The 18,136-nt window shown below is 43.2% G+C and overlaps 1 protein-coding gene across 1 annotated transcript in view; it reads right to left on the bottom strand.

Moving 5' to 3' along the window:
* SORCS1 (sortilin related VPS10 domain containing receptor 1) overlaps positions 1-18,136 on the bottom strand; it is a gene marked incomplete at its 5' end in the record, with an annotated part of 364,626 nt that overhangs the window by 97,446 nt on the left and 249,044 nt on the right. Inside the window, one exon of the mRNA XM_029080271.2 lies at positions 7,363-7,427. Within this exon, the coding sequence (XP_028936104.1) occupies positions 7,363-7,427 (65 nt within the window). The remainder of the gene's footprint in view (positions 1-7,362; positions 7,428-18,136) is intronic.

The following is an 18,136-nucleotide window of genomic DNA, read 5'->3' as shown; positions in this document are numbered from 1 at the left end:
GATCCGAGAATCTCCCTGAAGAACAAGGAGCCGATTTTCAGCACAAATCTCTCGATTTCCACAGCAACTATCATATTCACCCTTAGATGACTTAGACGAGGGCATGATAGACAACAAGGCCAGACTGGTGTGCTGTCTTGATCGAGGTGTTAGAAATTGCTTTTTACATCTGGGATACTGAGAGGAGTGTACTTTCCAGATAGAGCTCACCCATCACCAGCATCTGGATCTTTGGGTTGGAGCCTCTATTCCTTGTAGTCTGTGGAAAATAAAGGTGAGGGAACCCACTAAAATAATTTCTCCAGTTCTCTGCTAGGGGTGGGCAGAGAAAAAAACTTGGTATCTGCAGAAAACGACCTGAAATTCCCACAGAAACAGCAACTGGGGAGACAAAAATAAGACCGGAAGTGTCACGTCCAGCCTCGTTTCATTTTTAAAGCCCTACAGCAGCTTGAAGTTCAGAAGTGTATACAATTATAAACCCCAAGAGCTTCAAAACATAAATAAGGGAAAATCAATAGAGATCAATGCCCTGGAGGAAAAACAAAAGAGATTGAGACTTTCTGCCATCTTTTGTTAAGTGCTAATATTTGTTTTGTTCTTTTAGTGGCTCATCGAAATCATGCCAGAGGAAAGAGCTGGTTTAGAAGTCTGAGAGGGGGATGAGATGGAACCACTGATGGCCTTTATCCTGGTTACATCTTGAGATCAGTTGGAAGCACCGAGTGTTTCCATTCATCCCTGGGGCAGAAGTCGGGAGAGCCCAACATTGCCCGTAAATGCCCATAATTTGAGGAGCTGGAGATCCTGGATTTTGGGTATGGAATGTTACAAGCGGAACCAGGAGAATTCATTTCCTGGCACTGTTGAGGCACTTGTTCCCAGATGAGGGGCCAAGTTGTCTCTGGCCAGATAGGGCCCTTCTCGTCTGAGCTGATCAGGGGGATCGGAGGGTAGGGGGAGAACAGCAGCACCGGCATTTGGCCAGTATGGTGGCAAACCTATGTCCCTTTTAGAGACTCTCAGTGCCAGAGGGCCGGGTGCCTGCCTTCAGGTGATGTTGGCTCAGCCTCCACCCTTGCCCTGCAAATCCTGCTGCTCCCATTGGTGCCCCAAACTGGCCTGACTGGATCCTGGGTCCTAACTTCTGGGGCTCAGCTCAGTCTGAGCCATTGAGCCCAGGAGACTCACGCCAGGCCAGGGATATCTCCACACAGAATAAAACTCCTCGCTCTTGGCTTCAAGGCTCTCCATCACCTTGCCCCCTCCTACCTCACCTCCCTTCTCTCTTTCTACTGCCCAACCCCACACGCTCTGCTCCTCTGCTGCTCACCTCCTCACTGTCCCCCGTTCACGCCTATCTCGCCGTCGACCTCTGGCCCACGTCTTACTGCTGTCCTGGAATGCCCTCCCTCCTCACCTATGACAAACTAACTCTCTTTCCCTCTTCAAAGCCCTACTGAGAGCTCACCTCCTCCAAGAGGCCTTCCCAGACTGAGCTTCTTCTTTTCCTTCTGCTCCCTCTGCTCACCCTCTGCCCCTCCCCTTTCCCCCCTTCACCTCCCCTCAGATAAGCCCCCTTTCCCTCTGCTCCACCCCCTTCTGCTCCCCTCAGCACTGTGCTCATTTGTTTACATTTTTTATTACCCTATTTATTTTGTTAATGAGGTGTACCTCCCCTTGATTCTATTTATCGTGATTATGTTGTGCTGGCTTTTGTTTCATTTTGTTTTGCTCTGCCATCTCTCACCCCCACTGGACTGTGAGCCCGTCATTGCACAGGGATTGTCCCTATCTGTTGCCACTTTGTACATTCCAAGCGCTTAGTCCAGTGCTCTGCACATAGTAAGCGCTCAATAAATACTATTGAATGAATGAATGAATATTCACTGGGTGGCCAGCAGGGAGTGTGGCGAGTAAATAACAATATTGCTGGATTATGGATACCTTGTAACGGCAAAGACCGGAGGCAAGGGAAGGAAATGAAGGGGCCCGGGGATTCCTCAGGGTGGAATTTTTGTTTTAGAAACTATCCTTTTGTTGTTGTAAATCTCATTTGTATGACAGCAAATTAATCTTAGGGATTATAGACATGGGGCTTCACTGATATGATGCGCTACAAGTCCAGGTGGTAACGCAAGTGATTCAGGCTTCACTGCACATGCACCGTTATCTCCTTGGTTTTCTGAGAGAAGCAGCGTGGCTCAGTGGAAAGAGCATGGGCTTGGGAATCAGAGGTCACGGGCTCTAATCCCCACTCCGCCACTTGTCAGCTGTATGACCTTGGGCAAGTCACTTAACTTCTCTGTGCCTCAGTTACCTTATCTGTAAAATGGGGATTAAGACTGTGAGCCCCATTTGGGACAACTTGATTACCTTGCATCCCTCCCAGCATTTAGAACAATGCTTGACACATAGTAAGCACTTAACAAAATGTCATCATTATTATTATTACTGGCAGTCCAGAGGACAACTCTGCTTATGCAAAACCACTGCAGCAGTGGCTCCTTCCCCAGTAGCCCAAATCTGTGTCCCTTCTCTTAATGGAAACACAAGTAATCGGAGGCACTGGCCTCCCAGCCCAGAAAATTAAGTCATGGCCCATCTGCAGTTTATCTCCAATTCACCTACAATCTAGCAATGCTCCAGCCAACAACCTTCTGCCGAGCCCACCCTATTCCAAGAACTCCCCTAAGTAAAACAAACTTTCAAAGTAATTCCCTACACTTTCATTATTAAGAGATTTCCCTTGGCCTTCAGTGCACTTGATGGGTAAATTGCAGGGGTTAAACTTCAAGAGCAGGACCGTCCTGTCAAGGGCAGGCTCATAGAGGTTCAGGGACAGAAAAACGATTAGCACCTGGGGGATGTTATGCACGATTACTCACTCAAGTAAATATACACTGAGATCAGTAATTGTCTCCTAACCATTGCTGGCATTAATTACTGCCACTTCTCAAACACTTAGAGGAACCCACTGGGCCTCTTAGGAACATGAAAGTAAGAAAGAAAGAAACGAAAACGATAAGCTCCAAACTGTTGAAAAGCTCAGTTTCTCAAAAAGCAATATTTTAAAAATCAAATTTTCAATCCAAACTCTAGGTTTTTCCCTCTTTTGAGACACTAGGGGAAGAAATTTCAACCCTCTCATTTGTCAGCTTACACTTGCACGAAATAAGTGAACGTCAATGGCAGGTGTCTTTCCAAAAATGTATTCCCAAACCTCTAAAATCATACCACACGCTGGATTACGGCCCCAATTTCTCTCTCTGGTAAGGCCCCATGGCAGAGAAAGAGAATGGAAAAAACAGCCCCTCTGTTATAGTTATGAAGCCCCACACATCCTGATTTTAAATGCACTGGGGAGAGCAGTCAGTATGTGGCTAGAGCTAGCACACGAATAACACTATGGAGGCAGTTTCAAGGTGCCCCCCATTCCCAAATTGGGAGACACAATTAGAAAAGGGGAGACTTGAAACTTTCAAATCCTAGGTCACGTAAAAATGGGCTAGACAGAACTGAAGACTGTGCCTTAGGAAAGTATCTTCAACCAGCCTCTGCGGAGATGAACTAGATCCCAATAATAAGGAATTTCTTCTCCATTTCCAATTTCCTTATTTTTTAGCTAGTCTCTACTTTTCCCTAATGTTTAGGTTGGATGTTCATTAAATATGCATGTTAGAACCGGTGTGTTCGGCTGTGTATTGAAGGCGAGAGCATTATCTTGTCATACACCCTCCATAGCACCTGAGTTGGTGAATAATGTGTTGCATATATTAAGATTCTCTCCAAAAGCAATTAAAGGACTGAGGGTAGAGGGGTGGGGGGGAAAAAAGAAAAAAAATCTTAATCGCAAAGTGAAAGCGGAAAAAATCGAGATATTGGTATTCCAAAGGCAACTACTCAAGCATAGAGTCTGATTTTGATAAATACGCTCACACGTCGTACTAGCTACATCTGCTAACACCTTGCTATTCTGACATCTCTACTCCCTTTAGGTCTCTTTTTCACCGGAAGCCATGGTTACTGAAAGCCCAAGTTTCTGCCAGAAGGAGAATAAAAAAAGCCAGAATGAAACTATCTGGAATTTTACACTCAGGTCAGATGTCCTGCCCTGATCTGGATTTCTATTGCCGGGACTTTTGTTTTGATGTTTTGTTTTGGCAGGGGTACCTTACTAAGTCAAATCCCTTTAATTCTATTGTTATCCTTTGGTTAGTTTAGAACAGCGACTGGCACATAGTAAGTGCTTAACAAATACCACAATTATTATTCTGAAGATACTTCCTTAGCAAAGCATAAAATAAATGGAATTTTAAAAAACTGTATTTCATTCCCTAAAATGCATGTCTAAGGATTGTATTTAAGGGCTTCAGGGCCTGCGGGGGCACCGGTTGTGAAGAATACTATTAGATGAGAGAAGAAGGATATGCAGCTCTCACAAACTGACATTCCTTTCTTTTTGAGATATGGCCACTAATGTAAGGGATGCTAAAGCTAAGAGGTGAAGACATTTTAACTCGGCCAAAGAGAACCCAGAAAAGACACGAACTTAACCGAGGGAGGGCTCCTTCTATTGTAGATGACTAAAGATAAAAGAGTATGTGAAACCCACATCCAGATTCTGAAGTTACAGGTTTGCTTTCTCTTTCAAGTCAAACACTCAGCCAGCACTTATTGAGATCCTGCGGGGTTGTGAGAAGCAGTAGTAGGTCTTGGAGTCCATATTAAAGAATGCAGTACCATCTTTCCCAATTCTCAAAGATAACATCCGTAATGTTTTTTGTTAAGCACTTGCTATGTGCCAAGTACTGTACTAAGCACTGGGGTAGATACAAGATAATCAGGTCCCATACGGGGCTCTCAGTCTAAGTAGGAGGGAAAACAGGTACTGAATCCCCATTTTGCAGATAAGGGAATTGAGGCACAGAGAAGCTAAGTGACTTTCCCAAGGTCACCTAGAAGACTGGCATTAGAGCTGGCATTAAAACCCAGGTTCTCTGACCCCCAGACCCATGCTCTTTCCTCTGGGTTATGCCGTTTCTCTAAATGCTCTTCCTGACAATGGAGGGAAGCCAAGCAACCAACAAGTACATGTCTAATTACAAGAGTGAGTAAAGCAGGGGAGGCATAGGGATAGAATATGTATGCTTTCCATACTGTTAAATGGAGATTTTCTTTAGCATTAGTGAGTTAAAAGAGAGTATCCCCAACAGAAAATGCTTAATCACAAACTGTTTGGAGGCAGGAGATGTCGTTTATTTTGATTGACACCATTACCATTCCCCTAGCGTAGAGCTGCCCTAAAAACTGGAGAGATGTCCATCTGTTGGTTACTTGCTGTCACCCCTGGAGACAGAGGAATGAAGTAGTTGACTTGCAGAAACCAGAAAGGGTAGCAAAGCTTTAATAATAGCCTAAATTTCAGGTTTAAGAATTTGGGGAAAATGCATTTTATCTTGACAGTGCTATTGTAACTGACTCATTGATGAATGAGTGAGCGCCTGTGAATTTTAGGAGTTTAAAAAGAATGATTGTCTTGATGAAGTTACTGTGCCTACAGATTTTCTTTCTTCTATGGAAGCTCTTTATTGTGTCATTAAGGGGCTATTGTCAGCATTATTATGTATGGCACAAAGGTCTTATTTATATTGTTCAAAACACAATACAAAGTGAGTCCAGGCAACTGCTATGGAAATGACCTGGGATTTGTGAGATCCTTGGGACTGATAAAACCAAGGGGAAGAAAACTTCAGGATGAAAATTTCAGAAATGGTGCTTAACTTGGGAGGGAGACAAGGAAGACAATGTCTGGGAACCCTGCTCCAAAGGCCCTCACTATCTCTTTTTGTAGGAATGCATTTCAAATTTTCATTTCAACACTCCTTTCAGGAACAAAGGCTTTCTGGAAGATCCATCAATGCCCCCCTCTCTAAAAAAGCAGGAGGTTCTTGTTAAGTTTGCCAAATAGAGTATTGTAAAATCTAGAAGAAAATGGTAAGTTCAAAAACTGGCAAAACCCAGGTAGATTTGGGCACATACGAGCTCATTGTGGGCAGGGAATGTATCTATTCTCTACCCACTTTTTTTTTTAAATTGTCTTTTCATTCAATAGTATTTATTGAGCGCTTACTATGTGCAGAGCACTGTACTAAGTGCTTGGGATGAACAAGTCGGCAACAGATAGAGACAGTCCCTGCCGTTTGACAGGCTTACAGTCTAATGGGGGAGACGGACAGACAAGAACAATGGCACTAAACAGCGTCAAGGGGAAGAACATCTCGTAAAAACAATGGCAACTAAATAGAATCAAGGCGATGTACAATTCATTAACAAAATAAATAGGGTAACGAAAATATATACAGTTGAGCGGACGAGTACAGTGCTGTGGGGATGGGAAGGGAGAGGTGGAGGAGCAGAGGGAAAAGGGGAAAATGAGGCTTTAGCTGCGGAGAGGTAAAGGGGGGATGGCAGAGGGAGTAGAGGGGGAAGAGGAGCTCAGTCTGGGAACGCCTCTTCCATGTTTTAGTTCAGTGGTCTGTACCTAGTAAGCACTCAATAAATACAATTGATTATTTGATTAAAAATCAGTCCTGGCTATTGGCTTTCAACTTTCTCCTCCCTGTCTCCTGTTGCCAAGTTGAACAAAAATAGACTAAATGGAATCTCTTCCACAGATGTTTCTCCTCTTGCCCTTCAGGCTGGCAGTACCCCTAAGCAGGGAAATGCCAGAAAAAAGGGAAATGCAGACTACAAGTGTTGTATTGTACTATCCCAAGCTCTCAGTCCAGTGCTCTGCACACAGTAAGCGCTCAGTAAATACTATTGACTGACTGAGGAGTGAACCAAGCAGGCATTCTGGTGAATTCCAAGCAAGATCACTGAGATTTGACTCTCACCTGTTTTTACTAAATTACCAAGGTTAAGTGAACACTACTTTACTGGAAAGTAACAAGTGTAATCCCACCATCGGTAAGACAACATCTCCACTAATAAGAGTATTCCTGATGATGAAGACGGCAGCTGCTGGCATAGTACAAGTTCCAGACACTTTGCGAGCCCGTAAGAAGCGACGTATGAGTCCTAAACTAAGATAGAAGATTTACTGTTTCTCTAGTGTTGCCTCTCTGAAAAGCCCTACTTCTCTCAGCTAAGTCTTGGGATTTTTGAGTATTCTTTTCAGCAACTGATCTGGTCCTGCTTGAATCAAATCTCCATTGTTGAGGTGAGCTATTCAAATGGCATCCAGATAACTCAGAGTAAAAACTGGTCCTTCTCAAAAGAAAAGAGGCTATTCTACCAAGCAAGACTGCATTAGGATTGCCAGGGATGTCAACATAATAGGAAAGGAGAGGTACTTACGGCCATCTATACTCTTGGCCTCCAGATGCACAAGATCTGGTTCCTTGCTTGACCCCATGACCGACCTGAAAAAGAAACCAAGAGAGCAAAGCTTCAAATTGATTCATAGCACAGCAGATGTTGTTCATGTACCTTCTCATTTGATCCCATTAGATCTTGTGTGCACCACTTTTTATGATGTTTATTCAAAACTCCATCCTGGAAATCACCATAGAATATATTTAAAAGTTTTGACAGTCTCCACTTTAACTCAAAAAGATAAATGAATGAGCTAAATAATTTGGGGACAGTAAGCCATTAATTAAATCAAGCAGAGAAAATACACGTTCTTAACTCAGTTTTGTAAATAAGATTTGAAAAAAGAAGTAGCCTCCCGAGGTGTTATTCCTTTCCCTCCGCGTACTAAATTAGTGAAATGAAATGAGCACTTTTTGTTTCTCACCAGTTTAAAATGTGCCTTGCCTCAGACAAGAGGGGAAAGGGCTATTTGCAAGTTGATAATGATAATGATAATAACAATAATAATTTTTGCACTTGTTAAGCATTTACTATGTGTCAAGCACTGTTCAAAGTGCTAAGGTAAGTAAAAGTTAATCAGATTGGATGCAGTCTCTGTCCCACATGGGGCTCACCGTCTAAGTAGGAAGGAGCACAGGTATTTAATCCCAATTTTACAGATGAGGAAACTAAGGCAAAGAGAAGTGACTTGCCCAAGGTTACACAGCAGGCAAGTGGCAGAGCTCAGCGTAGAACCCAGGGCCCCTGACTCTCAGGTCCAACATTTTTCCACTAGGCAAGATGCTCTTTAATAGTCATCATCCATCTATTCAGCATGTGAACCAACTGTGTGGCAGCATATTTAAAGCCCGCCCAATAGTGAAGCTCAGATTCTATGTCCCCACTACTTCTATACTGGAGTTTGCCTCTAAAAACCACAACAAGAGAATACTCGCTTTCTTTCCCCAACTGGGAGTATTGGGGCTAAGTTCAGGAAGCCTTTGATCTTTCAGGAAGGACTTTGAGAATCCTGGAGATGAAAGGGACTCAGGAGATCAGCTCCTCCTGTCTCTCTGCCTTTAGACACCCACCATCCACATCAAATGGTTACATATTATAGTCTTCAATTATTTCAAGGAAAGATAAATCTCACAGCTTCCCACCAGAATTGGCAGAGTGAAAGGGGAGGGAAAATGGCCAGGGTTCTAAAAGTAGTAGTTGCTAAGAAGCAGCATGGCCTAGTAGAAAGGGCACAGGCCTGGAAGTCAGAAGATCTGGATTTTAATCACTGCTCTGTCACTTGTCTGCGGTATGACCTACGACAAGGCTCAACTTCTCACTAGACCATGCTGCTGGAGAAACTTAATGGTTCAACCCATAGACCACGGCCTGGGAGTCAGAAGGACTCAGGTTCTAACCCTGGCTTTGCCACTTGTCTGCTCTGTGACCTTGGGCAAGTCATTTCACTTCCTCTGTGCCTCAGTTAACTCACCTGTCAAATGGGGAATAAGACTGTGAGCCCTATGTGGGACAGGACCTGTGTCCAATTACTCTCCCTCCCTCAAAGCCTTATTGAAGGTAAATTTCCTCCAAGAGGCCTTCCCTAAGTCCCCCTTCCCTCTTCTCCCACTCCCTTCTGCGTCACCCTGACTTATCCCTTTGTTCTTCCCCCTTCCCAGCCCCACAGCACTTGTGTACATATCTGCCATTTATTTATATTAATGTCTGCCTCCCTGCCTCTAGACTGTAAACTCATCAGGGGCAGGGAATTTGTCTTATTGTTGTATAGTACTCTCCCAAATGCTTAGTATAGTGCTCTGCACACAGTAAGTGCTCAATAAGTAAGATTGAATGAACGAACCTGATTAGTTTATCTACCCCAATGCTTAGAACTGTGCTTGACGTGTAGTAAGTGCTTAACATAGACCGTTTTTATTATTATTGTTCTCTGTGCCTCAATTTCCTCAATATGTTCTCCCTCCTTAGACTGTGAGCCCCATCTGGGACAGGGACTCTGCATGATATTATTATCTTGTATCTACCCAAGTGTAGAGTAAGTGCTAATACCATTATTATTATTAATGAGCACTTAATGAATAACATTATTAGTAGTAGTAGTACTGAGTGTAACACAGCATAATAAGTGATTGTGTTCAAGAATCATTACTGTCAGCAGAACATTCTTCTGATATCTATCCTAAATCATTTTATCTCCAATGAAACCCTCCTAAAAGTTTCATATTCTCCATCGCCCCTCCTTGGTCAAAAATCTTTGACTCCTCATCTCCTCAAAACCTATGAGCTCAAGAACCTCTATTAAAAATGTTTACTCTTCATTCATTCAATCATATTTATTGAGTGCTTACTGTGTGCAGAGCACTGTACTATGCACTTCTAAAGAGGACCTTTTTTTGTCCATTTGACATCGTGAGACTCTATTCCTGATTTTATGTTCTGTAGTGCTTTTAAAAGGGCTGTCATTGCAACCTATGTAACCTAGCCTTCTCGCAATTACTGGTCACAAAAGTACTTTATATTTTTTATATTTTTATATTTTTATTTGTTAAGCGCTTACTATGTGCCGAGCACTGTTCTAAGCGCTGGGGTAGACACAGGGGAATCAGGTTGTCCCACGTGGGGCTCACAGTCTTAATCCCCATTTTACAGATGAGGTAACTGAGGCACAGAGAAGTTAAGTGACTTGCCCAAAGTCTCCTCCTTGGAGTTAAACTGCTCGATTTGGATTCATCGATTCTGATACAAGACTGGAGTAATTCATCAGTGTCAAATGAGAAAAGAGTCCAGGTACTATCTCCCACACTGACAAGTGCTTTATTTGACCATGTAGTTTTTCAGTAGTAAAGTGAGCCTTCCCCGACTAACCTCTTATCTCCCCACCCTATTCTCCTTTTCTTCTGCATCACCTTTGCACTTGTCTCTGTATCCCCTAAGTACTTTAAAATTTGCTCCACCCTCACCTCTGAAGCACTCATGTACATATTCTTCTACTTATGAGAAGCAGCGTGGCCTAATGGAAAGTGCATGGGCTTGGAAATCAGAGGACCTGGGTTCTAATCTCGGCTCCTCCACAGGTCTGCTTTGTCACCTTGACCAAGTCTCTTCACTTCTCAGTGCCACAGTTGTCTCATCTGTAAAATGGGGATTCAGACTGTGAGTCCCAAGTAGGTAGCTTGTATCTACCCCAATGACTGGCACAGTGCCTGGCACACAGTAAACACTTAACAAATATCATATAATAAAAAGGAAAAAAACTCCTTGGTTAGTGGGCAATCAGGCTGGCTCAAAGTTCCCTGAGGGAGTCCAGGCTCCTGATCTGCAGACTTCAGCTCACTCCAAGATCAATGGGGTCTTGGTTTGTTATTCGGTAGGTTTTGAACCCAGTGGTTCAGGAGCAAGCAAACCCTGGGCTGTAAAACCAAATGCCCATGAGTAATATTTGAATCTAAGGATCTCCTGAGCCCAGTCCAGATTCCAGTGACATTGTCTGTGGCTATATTCCCTTTGTCTCAATTCCTCAGGGGAAAGTTTCTAGGTCATGTGGCCTGAACCAGCCCAACATGTGGCCTGAACCAGCCCAACCCTGAAATCCCAGGAAGGTGACCCCGGCATCAACACCCATCACTTTGCTGATTCCATCTGCCTGTGACATACTCAGTGGCCTCTGGGTGGTTTGAGTCTCCACACCCATACTATTTAGCAGCAGATTTATCCACCAGGGGCTATTTGGGCAGGAAAAATAAATCTGGGATCATATCCCTCAATATTCAAAACTGAAAAAAACAACCATCTTTATGGGGGGTGGGGGGAGAGAAATCACTCCCTGAGCTGTATCCCGAAAGATATTAGCTAAACGACTTCAGAGGTTTGATATATAATCACCAATCCCAGTCTTTGTAGATGTTTTCTACAGAGAGGCTCGGAAATGTCACTACTTTATCATTCTTGTGGCATTTTGTCTCATTTTATACTAGTTTAATACAGTGCTCAATAAATGCTATGAACTCACAAAATGTCCTGATGTAGATAACTGCAGAGCAAGTATTAAAAAACTAAACACCATGACAGAGCACAGCATATTTACTCAAATTTAGAAATCCAATTTAATGGCATGTGGAGGAGGGGAGAAGTGAACCGCACAGGGTTCAGCTAGGAGAATGGAATATCCTGAAGCTTTCTCTTTTCTATAAAACACTTGCATAGAATCTGTGAATTCTACGTTAGGCAACAGCCTCCAAATACGGTTGCCCTGCTGGCAGAAGACCGGATATGTGGCAAGCTTCCAGATTGTGGGCAAGCATATGACAGAAGGGCATTGCTCTCAGAATGTAGATTCTGGTCCCTAAAACCCTCCCACAGACGGACACCTGCTGCTGCTCATGTACAGCTGGGCAGAGTAGGGTGAAGGAGGATGTCTGTATGCAAGCAGTGGCAACCTTAGACCAGGAGAGGCTGTGAAAGTGGTCCAGATCTCCTGATCCTTGATATTTTTAGGCATCCCGCCTCTTGGCCATGTACAAAACAATCAGTTATAAAGGATCAGAGAGCAGCCACCTGCAATTCCACATTCTTGGGCCACGGGGCAGACACTGGCTTGGCTTACTCTTCAGTGCAGGGGATTCTGGGGTGGCCCAGATCCCATTTATCTGAGATTTTTGTTTGTGTTTTAAGAGTATCTGTTAAGCACTTATTATGTGCCAGGCATTGTACTAAGCACTGGGGTAGATACAAACTAACCAGGTTGGACACAGACCATGCCCCACATGGGGCTCACAGTCTTAATCCCCATTTTACAGATGAGGTTACTGAGACATAGAGAAGTTAAGTAACTTGACCAAGGTCACACAGCAGACAAGTGGCAGAGGTGGGATTAGAACCCAGGCTAATCCCAGGCCCCTGCTCTATCCACAAACCAAAGATGCTTCTTTGCTGGTTTTGTCCACTTAATATAATTCACCTAACATGCAAGTAGTTTTCCCCTATGGTTTATTCCATCCCTTTTGGGGCAGAAGTTCTTTCTGCTGACTCTTTCAGTCCCTTTGCCTTCAAAGCCTTATTGAAGGCATAGCTCCTCCAAGAGGCCTTCTACAACTAAGCCTCCCTCTTCTTCTTCTCCCACTCCCTTCTGTATCACCCTGAGTTGCTCCCTCTGTTCTTCCCCCGCTCAGCCCCACAGCAATTATGTACATTATCTGTAAATTTTTTTTTATTAATGTCTGTCTCCCACTTCAAGATTGTAAACTCGCTGTGGGCAGGGAATGTGTTTATTGTATTGTACTCTCCCAAGTGCTTAGTACAGTGCTCTGTACACAATAAGCACTCAATAAATACAACTGAATGAATAAACATAGTCTAGAGATGGGGACCCCTAGCACATCAAACTTCTTTCTTTCTCTCTCTCTCTCCTTTCTTTACCCACTATTCCTCTAATCCCAAGGGTTTACATGGTGAACTAGGACACTTGTAAGCATTTAATTTTGTTTAAAAGGTGAATCTAGGGAGGAGGCATATCAGAAAAGGTGAAACACTGATGAGAGCACAATCCACTTATCCACAGTGCCAGTACAGAAAGTGGTTTGGCTATGAAATATGTAACACCATCAAGCTTCTGTTACGAAGTTGCTGCCTAAAAATTTAATTACTTCCAAGTCTACTAAGCAGTCATCTGTGTTGGAAAGCTTCAGAAATCTATACCAAGGGCAGCAGAAATATACTGCGATGATTACTGTGACTGAAGATTAAATGATGTGTGAGGGTTGTTTGGAGGAAGGGGGGAGGGAGGGGGAGAGAGAGAGATATTCTTTCCCCAACCTTTTGAACATGAATATCTTGATGTAGGGAAGGAACTGAATCACCTGTGGGTCACCTTTGCACTTGGATTTCTACTTCTTAAATACTTGATATTCACCTTATCCTCTACCCTGCAGAACTAGGGCACATATCCTTAGAATCAGTCAAAGCTATTTATTGAGTGCTTACTGTGGTCAGAGCCCTGTAATTACTAGGTTTCTGCCAAATCCCCTATTTGTAATTTACTTTAATGTCTACCTCCTGCACTAGATTGTAAACTCCCTAAGAGCAGGAATCGTGTTTACCAACTCTTTTATATGGTACTGTGCCTAGTGATTAGTACAGTGCTCTGCACAGAGTAAGTGCTCAATAAATCCTCTAGACTGTAAGCTCATTATAGGTAAAGAATGTGTCCGTTTAGTCTTACACTGTACTCTTCCAAGTGCTTAGTACAGTGCTCTGAACACAGTAAGCGCTCAATAAATACGACTGAATGAATGAATCAATACCTTTGATTAATTAATTGACCCTATTCCCGATTCAATGTTGACCCTCTGACACAGCAGGGAAAACCCATAAAAGATGTGATATAGTGGCTCTCATCTACCCACTGTTAAGTGGGGACGAGAGGGTCCCTAATTTATTCATGCTGAAGGGATTGTGCAAATCAATTAGGAGCTTTCTTAACTGTGAAGAGGCAAACTTGGCTCAGGAAGCAAAAGGTAATTATACAGGCTCCTTCTATTTTAATCCATATAAGGAAGGCAATCTTGAGCTCCACCTGCACATTAACTAGGGGGTTAAGATAGGCTGCAAGCACACGAAGCTTTCCTCCAAGCAGAATCTGAAAATGATGGTTTTTTTGCCTTTGTGTTGGCCATTTGCTTATTTACTAGATTTACATCAAATGGGATATTTCCTCCCTCTAAAATAGGGAAATGAAAACCTGTAATTAGCTGACATCAAAAACTGAGGGTTGTGCTTCAATATCTTTAAGTATATAGCTCTACTTATTCACCCATATGCAAACTTTTCCAGAGATGTGAGAAAAAAGAAAGAGCAATAGACCTGTGGAGCGCTCTTCACTAAATCACCTCCTCATACACTGAGTCTAATTCTTTCAGGAAATAAGCTACTCTGCTGGCACTTTGGGGAACTACCCCTCTTTCTGGCTTCTGGGGTACTTGCTAATGGAAAACTGTTTTGGTGCATTAAGTGGTATCCAAGTTTATTGACAAGTTTAATGCCTCACCAAAAATGCCTAGTTAACTCTCAGTAAGTCAATCTGATATTAGGAGAAATTGCCCACCAGCAATTGTGCTCAAAATGTCACTGTCCCTGATTTCCAGGGGAACCTTTGGTCAGAGGAAGAGGCAGTTGTGATGAATCCCATTTTTATGGTGGAGAACAAGATGTAGTGGGGAGGGTAGCTGAGATTCCTAGGGTTTTGCCCATGTCTCTGGAATTTCCCCTCTTCACTCTTTGGGATAAGATTGGTTAAAATGCAGAAGGAGCATGGCCTTGAACTAAGCAGCATAGTCTACAGGAAAGAGCAGGAGCCTGGCAGAGGAGCTGGGTTCTAATCCTGGCTCTGCCACTTGTCTGTTAAGTGACTTTAGGCAAGTCACTTTGCTTCTCCGTGTCTCAGTTTCCTCATTTATAAAATGGGGATTAGATCAATCACATTTACTGAGCACTTACTGTGTGTGCAGAGCACTGTACCAAATATTTAAGTAAATAAAACAGTTGGTAGACACATTCCCTGACCACAGGGAGCTTACAATTTAGAGGGGGAGACAGATACTGACATAAATAAATTATGGATATGAATATAGGTGATGTGGGGCTGAGGGTGGGGTGAATATCAAGTGGTCAAAGGGTATAGATCCAAGTACATAGGTGATGCAGAAGAGAGGAAAACAGAGTTCAATCGGGGAAGGCTTCTTGGAAGAAATGTGACCTTAATAAGTCTTAGATACCTGTTCTTCCTACTGAGATTGTGAGCCCCATGAGGAACTGGGACTTTGTCCAATCTGAGTAAATTCTCTTTACCCCTGTTCTTAGAACAGTGCTTGTCACATAGTAAATACTTTTCAAATACCATAAAAAACCTTTCTAATGTACAGAAACAAATATCCCTGAGCTTGCGTTGAAGGTGACGGCAACGGTATCACGAGAAAGGCTCACATGGACCCAAACTCATTTGCCAGCCTTTCATTCCCCTCCAAGAAGCTCTTGAGAAGGGTCGGGTGTTAGCACTTGTTTCAGAAATGATTCCCTGCAGCCCTGTTTTAATTCCACAAGCAATCACTGGTATTTACTGAGCATTTACAGTGCTCAGAGGACAGCACTAAGTGCTGTTGAGCACTTACTGGGTACCCAGCACTGTACTAAGCATTTGGATTGCTCAGGATTGCGTCTTGTCCTCTGCCTGGTCCAGGAAAGCTTACTGTCCATAACAGGAAGGAAGAAGAGGTAGCCTACTCCAGGTCTTGATTCCGAAGCTGTCCTTGGAGCATAAATATTCTAACTAGCTTTATCCCTTCACAGTAGAGTCATAAAGTTGCTCTATTCAGCACATGATAATGGCTTTGCAATTCAATTATTGGTAATATTTGTCTTGGGGGATTTATCTGCCTTAAAATTCAGCACTTGCTAAAACCCCCTATCATCGATCTCATAAATGCTAAGTCAGTTCTGTCCCCAACCTGGGGGCATATAGTGGCCACTCCTCTTCAGATGTGAACAACTTCTTCTAAATTACGGTATTGCAGGACTTGGGGATATTGGTTTTTCTAAGTGCCAAGAGAGAAAAAACAATAAAATACAGTGGGGAATGTTTTTCTTAAGGGATGGTAGCGCTCTCTCTCTCTCTCTCTCTCTTGCACAGAAATCTCTAAGCGTAGCTCTGTCCTGGACTTGAAGGAAAGCCCAGTACTCAGAGAATTCATACTTGATCATCTCTGCACATTCTGAGAAGTACTGAGCCCTGATCAGCCACCCTGGGGACATTCACCCTCTAGAGTGTAAGCTCTCTGTGTCAGGGATTGGGCCCACCAACTCTACTGAATTGCACTTTCCCGTACACTTAGTAGAGTGCTCTGCATAGAACAAGCACTCAGTATATAACATTGATTGACTGCAGTACCATGACCATTTTCTCTTTTCCCAGACCCTCCTGCTCCAAGCTGGCCAACATTTAACTCTCAAATTTTCATCTAACCTTGGGCCATGCCATGGCTAAAATCTATTTGTTCCCCATCTACTTCAGAATCAGGAAAACAGCATGGCCTAATGGATAGAACACAGGTTTGGGAGTCAGAAAGTCATGGGTTCTAATTCAATTCCACCACTTGTCTGCTGTGGACAAGTCACTTCACTTCTCTGTGATTCAGTTACCTCATCTTTAAAATATGCATTAAAACTGGAAGCCCCATGTGGGACATGGACTGTGTCCAACCTCCTTAGTTTGTATTCATCCCAGCAGTTAGTAAAGGGCCTGGCACATAGTAAGAGCTCAAAAAAATAAAAAACTAGATCAAATTCCACAAGCTTATCCTCCATCATGTCTCTTGTCCCTCCATTCTCAATTCAGTCTTCCATACCATTCCTTAGCCAGATCCAATTTTCATTGCCTAGGCTCATTCATAAGCACCACACTTTCTAGCTTACTCCCTCAACATTCTAAATCCTATTCCTTTTCCTCCAGAATAAATTCCTCTGTTCCATACTACTGGATCCCCCACTATACCCATCTCTCCCCTGATTTTACATACCACCCCTTCCACCTATTCCCCTTCTGGCATGGTCTTCTGGACCACAGCCCCTCCCCACAATGAATGCTCAAGCAGTATGAGGTTTTTTTGGACTTTCAATCAATGAGTGGTATTTATTGAGTGCTTTCTTTGTGCAGAGCACAGTACTAAGCATTTGGACAGTACCATATGATAGAGTTGGTGCCAGTGGTTAGAACAGTGCTTGGCACTTAGTAAGTGCTTAATGAGTACCATTATTAATATTGTTATTAAGACGCAATCCCTGCCCAAAGGAGTTTATGGATTAGAGGACAAAACACAGTTCCCTCTCCCCTCTTGGAAGGAATAACTTCATTCTCCTTGAGGATGTTAAACCTTGGTCTTTATTATCTCCAAAAGTCACTGGCTACCACCCTCTGGCAGCTTCTTCCATCACTTGAGGTCTTCCCATTACTACGGAGTTTTTTCTCAAAATTCACCTAGATTTCCCTGGCCCAGTGTAAGCTGCCTTACTCCAAGCTCTGCCACCCTCATCAGCTAATGAAAATAAATTGATTCTTAGCCTCTATCTTTATCTCATCCTGGCTGTGTTCATTCCTTGCCTGGATAGCCTCTAACCCAATGGAAGTGCCATCCACTCATCTCTCAGTTTTCCACTAAGAGCTACTTAAGTGTAGAGAGGGAAATGCTCAGGATTAGAGCTTCCTCATTTAGCACGACAATACAAAAAATTGATTTATGAGGAGAGGTCAGACCTCTCACTTTCAAGGTCAAACAATTTGAAAAGCCCAGTTAAGAGACTCCAGTTGCCTGCTCCACTATGGACCTGCCCATTTCTTTGGCAACCTCTTTGGGTGGCTGATGCTGGCTGCTTTGCTGATACATTGGGTCCCACCACCCTTGCTGTCTCCCCACCCCTTCCCAATCAATTCTTTCAAATCCCATCTGAAATCTATTTTCTGAGGTGGTAGCAGAACACAGAGCCCCCAGGTAGTCAATTGCTCTTTTTGTGCCTTGTTCTCTAATAAAAGGATAGGAGGGCTTTCAATTCAATTAAAAGGTCACACATGAAACATGAAGACAAGGAGCTATAACTCCTTTTAACACCCTGTAACTGTGTAACCCCTCTGGATCTCATCACGGAGGGAGTGCAATGAAACAAAAACCTTACACAGAATACAAAATAAGAAGGTCTGTTGAGTATCTCAGCCTGT

The sequence above is a fragment of the Ornithorhynchus anatinus genome, chromosome 16 (genome assembly GCF_004115215.2).
Source record: "Ornithorhynchus anatinus isolate Pmale09 chromosome 16, mOrnAna1.pri.v4, whole genome shotgun sequence".
Taxonomy (NCBI): Eukaryota; Metazoa; Chordata; class Mammalia; order Monotremata; family Ornithorhynchidae; genus Ornithorhynchus; species Ornithorhynchus anatinus.
Note: the sequence above shows the minus strand (reverse complement) of the source record. Positions and strands in the feature narration are given on the sequence as shown.